The sequence below is a fragment of the Phaseolus vulgaris genome, chromosome 10, assembly GCF_000499845.2.
Source record: "Phaseolus vulgaris cultivar G19833 chromosome 10, P. vulgaris v2.0, whole genome shotgun sequence".
NCBI classification, from domain to species: domain Eukaryota; kingdom Viridiplantae; phylum Streptophyta; class Magnoliopsida; order Fabales; family Fabaceae; genus Phaseolus; species Phaseolus vulgaris.
In genome coordinates this window covers 22,095,864-22,102,779 of record NC_023750.2, presented here as the reverse complement: position 1 = coordinate 22,102,779, position 6,916 = coordinate 22,095,864, and the positions used below count along the sequence as shown (strand labels likewise).

Below are 6,916 nucleotides of genomic sequence, written 5' to 3'. Positions count from 1 at the left end.
TCGCCCTCTATATTTGATTTAATTCAACATGTTAAAAATGAAAGAATCAAAATCAGTTAAACGATGTATTCCTAATACTACAAGAATGAGAACCACTCACTTTTTTACCTGAGTGGTGATTGAATTATTGCATTTCATATGTAACTCATGGTGGTGGTGAAGCTTTTGGTTCTGGTAGTTAGGATGATCCCCCATTATATTGACACGTGAGAAAATGATAAATAGGAACTACTCAATATAAATATTTAAAAATATATATTATGTAAAAAAATAAAAATACAATTTTATGTAACTCTGTGAAGAGTGATGAATGACTTTTATTCAGTTGCAGTAGTTGGAAATAATATAATGGGGTTGGTCCATGCATGCATAATTGTGAATGAAGAATTATTTTTATATTTTATAAAAATGTTTTTGTAGGCATAACATTTTATGATAGCATTTAATATTGGTTTGGCATTTTGTGGTGGGAAGGGTCTGTTGTGTAGTATAAATAAGGGTGAGGAAAGAGTGTTTGATTCCAGGCCAGTTTTCTTGCACCTCTTTGGTCTTGCACCTCTTGGTCTTGCACCTCTTTGGTCTTGCACCTCTTTGGTCTTGAACCTCTTTGGTTGTGATAGAACACAAACACAAACACAATGGTTGCAGCAGTTGTAACTCTTGCATACCTTGCTCTTCCTCTTCTTTTGTTAATCTTTGTCCAAAATCTTAGAAAGGGGAAGGGGTCACGGTTTCCACCTGGTCCAAGAGGGCTTCCCATAGTAGGGAACCTTCTTCAGGTGGACAGTACAACTCTCCATCTGCAGCTATGGGAACTGTCAAAGAAATACGGACCTATCGTTTCCCTTAGATTTGGATCAAGGAGAGCCATTGCTGTTTGCACCTCTGAATTGGCCAAAGTGGTGTTGAAAGACCATGACCTTGAGTGTTGTGGACGACCTAAATTACTTGGCCAACAAACACTGTTCTTCAAAGGCTATGATGTTATATTCTCCCCATATGGTGAGTTTTGGAGAGAAATTAGAAAAATTTGTGTTCTCAATGTCCTTAGCCAGAAACAAGTCTCAACATTTTCACCAATAAGACGTAGTGAGTTGAAGAATATGATGATAAAAATATCTAGGAACGCTTCATCTTCAAAGCTTACTAATTTTACAGAAGCGATGATGTCTCTTACGAGCACAGTGATATGTAGAATTCTATTTGGGAGAAGCTATGAAGATGACGCAGCGGAGGGGAGTAGGTTCTATTCACTACTCAAAGGTTGTCAAGAGATGATGGTTGCATTCTTTTTCTCTGATTTCATTCCTTCCTTGGGTTGGATCGATACTGTAACTGGAAAGAAAGCTCGTCTTCGTACTATTTTCAAGGAGGTTGATGAGTTCTTCCAGGACGCCATTGATGAACACTCTGATCCAAAGAGAAAAGTGAATCCAGAGAATCAGGATGTGACAGATATCATTCTCAAACTGCAGAAGCAGGGTTCGAGTTCCATAGAAATGACAGACGACGTGGTCAAAGCCATCCTCATGGTATGGATAAGCTTCTTCTTTTCCATTTCTTGTCATTTACTTTTTTCTATTTCTCTAACTAACTCCATTCACTTCTCATGTCTCTCTTCAGGACTTGCTTCTAGCATCAACAGATTCAAGTTCAGCCTCATTGGTGTGGAATATGACGGCACTACTGAAGAATCCAAGAGTGATGAAGAAAGTGCAAGAGGAAATAAGGAGTGTGGGAGGAAGAAAGGAATTTCTAGACGAAGATGATGTACAGAAGTTTCCGTATTTGAAGGCAGTGATAAAAGAGACATTCAGATACTATCCACCAGGGCCAATTCTTGTGCAAAGAGAAACAAATGAAGCATGCGTGATAGGAGGTTACGAAATACCAGCAAAGACAACATTGTACGTGAATGCGTGGGCGATCCATAAGGACCCTGATAACTGGAAAAACCCATTTGAGTATTATCCAGAGAGGTTCTTGGATAGTAGTGTAACTTATCGAGGGCAAGATTATGAGTTTCTTCCATTTGGTTCTGGTCGTAGAGTTTGCCCTGGGATGCCTATGGCTATTGCCTCCTTGGATCTCATCCTTGCTAATCTTCTTAATGCTTTCGATTGGGAATTGCCAGCAGGAATGAAACCAGATGACCTTGATGTTTTGACCGATCCAGGACTCACCGTTCACAAGAGGAATCCTCTTCATCTTCTCGCCAAACGTGTTATCTAAATCTATCTTTCTTTTTATTATTGTTTGCACCATACCCAATCCTACTGCCACAAAGTAGGTAAATAAGGGCCCATATCACTTTTCATTACCTCCATCCTCTCTTCTCCCCTCTCAACATCACCTCACATCTTGTACTCATCATCTTTTACCATCTTATGTTAATGTCATTTTTATCATCTACTATAAACCTCTCTCACACATCTCATTTTTTCACCCTAATGCTATAATGCCAAATTTTTTAAATCTAAAATATTCAAAAAGGAAATTACGTTAATATAACTTAATTAAGTAACAAATAATTGTTGAATAAAAGTAATTAGATAAATTTTGAAATTTAATCAAAGGGGTGGGATAGAAAAATAATTTATTAATCCATCGATATACACATTGTTCGAACAATGATTTCTTGTATCTTTCAAGATGGTTTGACAATAGAAGCATTCCTTGAGACAATCTTATTCCCATATATTCATTTAAGTCATAATTATTAATGACTTGGGACAACCTTTAGAACTTCTACTAGTTGTTGGATTGGTGCAAAGTTAAGGATCTTTTTGTGTTGGTGGATAATCTTTGTCATTAAATTTATTAACTTCATCCAACTTGTAGACCTGATTGATGTACATGTCGAAATCATTGTGGACATATTTGCACACTATAAGCACATGAAAACGCAGGAGGTGAAGTTTTTGAAACTTCCCACACAATCACACCATTGTTCATCAAGTCTAATAGCAAATTTTTCATCTAGTTGAACTTTTCTTTAGTAGGTCATCTCCTCCACCAAGAATTTTGTGCTACTTCTATCAAATTCAAGCATCCTGTGAATATTTCATTTTGAATGAGCACCTTCTAGTATCTTTGATGTAACTTTGAAATAGAGATGACCAACATTAATCATTGTGGTTACTCACTTTTTTTGTGGAATATTTGTTGCACCTTGTGTGTATGGCTATGACTATGGAGAAAATGGAAAGATTCGTTATTTTTTCCTAATTTAATTTACAAATTTAACTAAGTTGATTAAGTGCCCCTATATTCTTCCTTCGTCCCATGCAAGCGCCCATTTATATTTAAGAATTTTGTCAATCCAAATTGCTACTTTCGAATTGGTTGCTTTTTTTATATTGTAGTAGTAGTTTGCTTAAGGCTTAGTCATTACGTATATTGGATATTGAATTAAAGAAGTTAAGATACAAAGGATCACATGTACAAGAAAAAAATTTGAAAATAAAATTTCTTATCCATATTTAGTAGGCCCTTATAAGTGTGACATTCTTGAAACGTCTAACGAAATTTTATGCAATATGTTGAATGATGTTGTGACAATCCAAAATTAAGCACAAGTCATCGTGAGGCTAGATGTATTTCCTTAGTTTTCTTAAGAGAAAAAAAACAAGCATTTGTAACCTCACCTTCCACAATAGCAAATGCGATGGGGAGTATGTTGTTCGTCTCGTCTTGTGCAACTAGTAGGGTGCCTCTGTATTTGTCATAGAGGAATGTGACATCCATTTGTACTAGTGTTTTGAAAAATAAAAAGTCATCAATGCATGGCTTGAAGATCCAAAAGAGTCTTTTGATAGAATTTATCTTGCAGTAACTCCTTTCTAGAAGATTTTGTTGTGATCAATTGATACTTGAAACCAGGATCAAATTTTGACATTGTGTTTAATAAGTTGAGTAATTTGTTGAGTGATTCTTCACAAATGTCTACAAATTTTTAATGGTTTGTTACTTTGTCAACCAAGCCTTTATATATGTGACAATGTACCTAATAAACAGTTTTCACACTATAAGTACATGAATACACGGGAGGTAAAGTTTTTGAAATTTCCCACACAATTACACCATTGCTCATCAAGTCTAATAACAAATTTTTCATCTGGTTGAACTTTTCTTTGGTTGGCCATCTCCTCCACCGAGATTCTTGTGCTACTTCTATCAAATTCAAGCATCCTGTGAATGTTGCATTTTGAATGAGCACCTTTTAGTATCTTTGATGTAACTTCGAAATAGAGATGACCAACATTAATCATTTGTGGCCGGTCACTTCCCTAATTTTGTGTGTGAAATATTGTTGTACCTTGAGTGTGTAACTATGGTTATAGAGAAAATGGGAAGATTCCTTATTTTTTTCGAATTTAATAAAAAGTTCAACTAAGTTGGTTATGTGCCCGGTATTCTTCCTTCGTCTCATGCAAGTGTCAATTTCTTATCATTTTATCGTTTTATATGAATTACTATATTTAAAAAGACTATACTTTTTCCAAGAAATAAACCATTCAAGTTTGTTAAAATAAACATAAAAACAAATTATTAATATAACCAAAAAAAATGTTATTATACCTACATGATATATATAAAAGAACAATAATAGCTTTGACATATAGTTAACACCGACATTTGATAATTAAATATATTATTATTTTATTTTAAAATTTTGTTTATTTTTTTTATCAGTAAAAAGTTAAATTAATTAAAATGAATACTCCAGAAGTATTTAAACCCGTTTATAGAGAATAATACCTATCTATATCTAGATCGGATACCACTTCCCTTCCTAAAGCTGCCAACCAGGGACCATAAACAATCTGCACCTAGAACATGGACCATATATATCCTAGATGACTCAAATCAAAGACCTTTTAGAGCTAAAACACCACCAACAGCAACAATTCCTGCCATTCCTCCAGCGCTGATATTAATTATTATTAGAAAAATATAATATTTTATTGTTTAAAAGGTTGTAAAGTGGAAGTTTGAAAAAAAAAACTAGTGTAAAAGAAATTTTTTCCTATTTAGAATGCATGAGGACGGTTGGCTGAAACAGTATGAAAAAGACTCTCGCATTTGTTATTTTAGACAGAACCACCCCAAGAAAACACTCTTCACCACTTTCCTTTCTATCACGAAAAAACAAAACATGTTCCCACCAATTATATGCTCAAAATAACTCTTCATACTTGAGAGAAAGGTGTTGCCAATAATATGGCTCAGGTGGCAAGACACAAATATGAGCCAAACCTAGCAGTACTGCAATAGCAAGTAACAGCACCCTAGTTATTATATCATTCTCTCTCTTTTTTATAATTCGATCGGTCTATTTCAGGTTTTAATTTTGGATCTTTAGTCAAGTTCACACTAAAGTTCCGATGCTTAATTTAATGTTGGATTATTGATCATTGGAGAAATAAATATTATTAAAATATGTATTCATATTTTATTAATATGAATTTTTATCATTAAATTTAGTTTATCAAGTTAATTTTAGTATTAGATAGATATTTATGTTAAACAGGTTATTGGAATCATTAGATCTAGTTTATGTATAGTTAAATATTTATGTTAAACAAATTAATGGAAGCACTTCTAAGTTTCTCAAAATCTATCGGTTATACTATTGAGGTACCCGAGAAATATTGGGTAAAATGTTATTTACTATATGATTATTTATTATATGGGAGTATTTTTTTACACATTTAATAATAATAAAAAAACCTGTGGGGACAATTGCCTTGTAGTAACATCCGTGGATGTGACTTGTCTACCACCCTAATTGGCCTTTGCCTCTCCATGAAGCAACACCACCATACTTCAAGGCACGAGTGTTGTCTTATTGACCCTTAACGGAATTTTAGCAGTACTTTCTTAAAGGTTTTTTTTTTCTTTTGTTAATTAAATTCTAGTAATTTTTATTATTTTCTTTGTACTGGAAAAAATGCTCAAGGCTCAATGTTCGAGGGTCGGATCTCGGTGTATGGCATAGGCAGGTAAGCTCAAATGTTGGACCAGTAAAATGGGTAATGTGATTGGACCCAGTTTGGTTAGTAAACCCATCTTGGCATAATTGAAATAACCTTTTATAGATAAGTATAAGGCTACTAGTAAAGGGTATTTGTGAATCTAGGAGTACGTTTAATACATGTGGTGTTTATGTCAAGTAAATGTTTTCTTTTAACCTAAGTACGTGGGTACTAGAGCATGTAATGGTTAAGTTGCATGTATAACGAAAGATAATGTTGCACCATGAGTAGGGTGTCCACGTGAGCAGAATGTTTCCCTAATGTTGACACGTGAGTTGGTGCCCTGTTGGCAGGTGGTTGTTCTGTTATTATTTTATGCAGTCCTTGGAGATAAGATTTCGTTCTGTTGTAGCACCTTTAGAGAAGGCGTCCCTAAACATAAAGAGTTTCTCCTGAGTATGCTTTCAATTGAGATTAGATTCTCGTGAGAGAAAACTGTTACAAGAGGTAAGCTATAAAAGGGGCTTGAGACCCCAGGTTAAGATAGTTGTTTCTAAGAGTAAAACTGAATACTTCTTAAATTCTAGTAAGCCCTTTACTAACTTGATCATCGGAGTGCAATCAACAAGTAACCCCCCTCTGTTTCAACGAAGTTATGTTCCAAAGCAGCAAGAGTAAAGGACAGATTCGTGAAGAGACAGATGAAGCTAGAGCAACCGGCAAGCAGGTCAACTAGCAAGAACATTTGACGCCCACCGTGGGACCCGATAAAACCTGATCCCATCAACAATTGTGTTTGAGTTTTCTGATGTAATGAGGAACATGAGGCAAGGTCCATTAGGATCTGAAGAGAGCGAGGACCCCAGTTTGCAGCAAATCATGAAGACCATAAGAGCCCTCCAAACGACAAACGAAGAAGCCAAGGTTGGCCAGTTGAG

General features: G+C 35.0%; 1 protein-coding gene across 1 annotated transcript; it reads left to right on the top strand.

Moving 5' to 3' along the window:
• The first annotated feature begins 444 nt into the window (after positions 1 to 444).
• On the top strand, positions 445 to 2,419 carry LOC137818396 (5-OH-xanthotoxin synthase-like). Its single transcript, XM_068621804.1, has 2 exons — positions 445 to 1,532; positions 1,624 to 2,419. Exons 1-2 carry the CDS (start codon positions 639 to 641, stop codon positions 2,230 to 2,232), a joined length of 1,503 nt encoding a protein of 500 aa, XP_068477905.1. The 5' UTR covers positions 445 to 638; the 3' UTR covers positions 2,233 to 2,419.
• The last annotated feature ends 4,497 nt before the right edge of the window (positions 2,420 to 6,916 follow it).

Coding starts and splice junctions, on each gene's coding strand:
- LOC137818396 (XM_068621804.1), top strand. CDS start 639: ATGGTTGCAGCAGTTGTAACTCTTGCATACCTTGCTCTTCCTCTTCTT. Junction 1,533..1,623: donor TGGTCAAAGCCATCCTCATG/GTATGGATAAGC, acceptor GTCTCTCTTCAG/GACTTGCTTCTAGCATCAAC.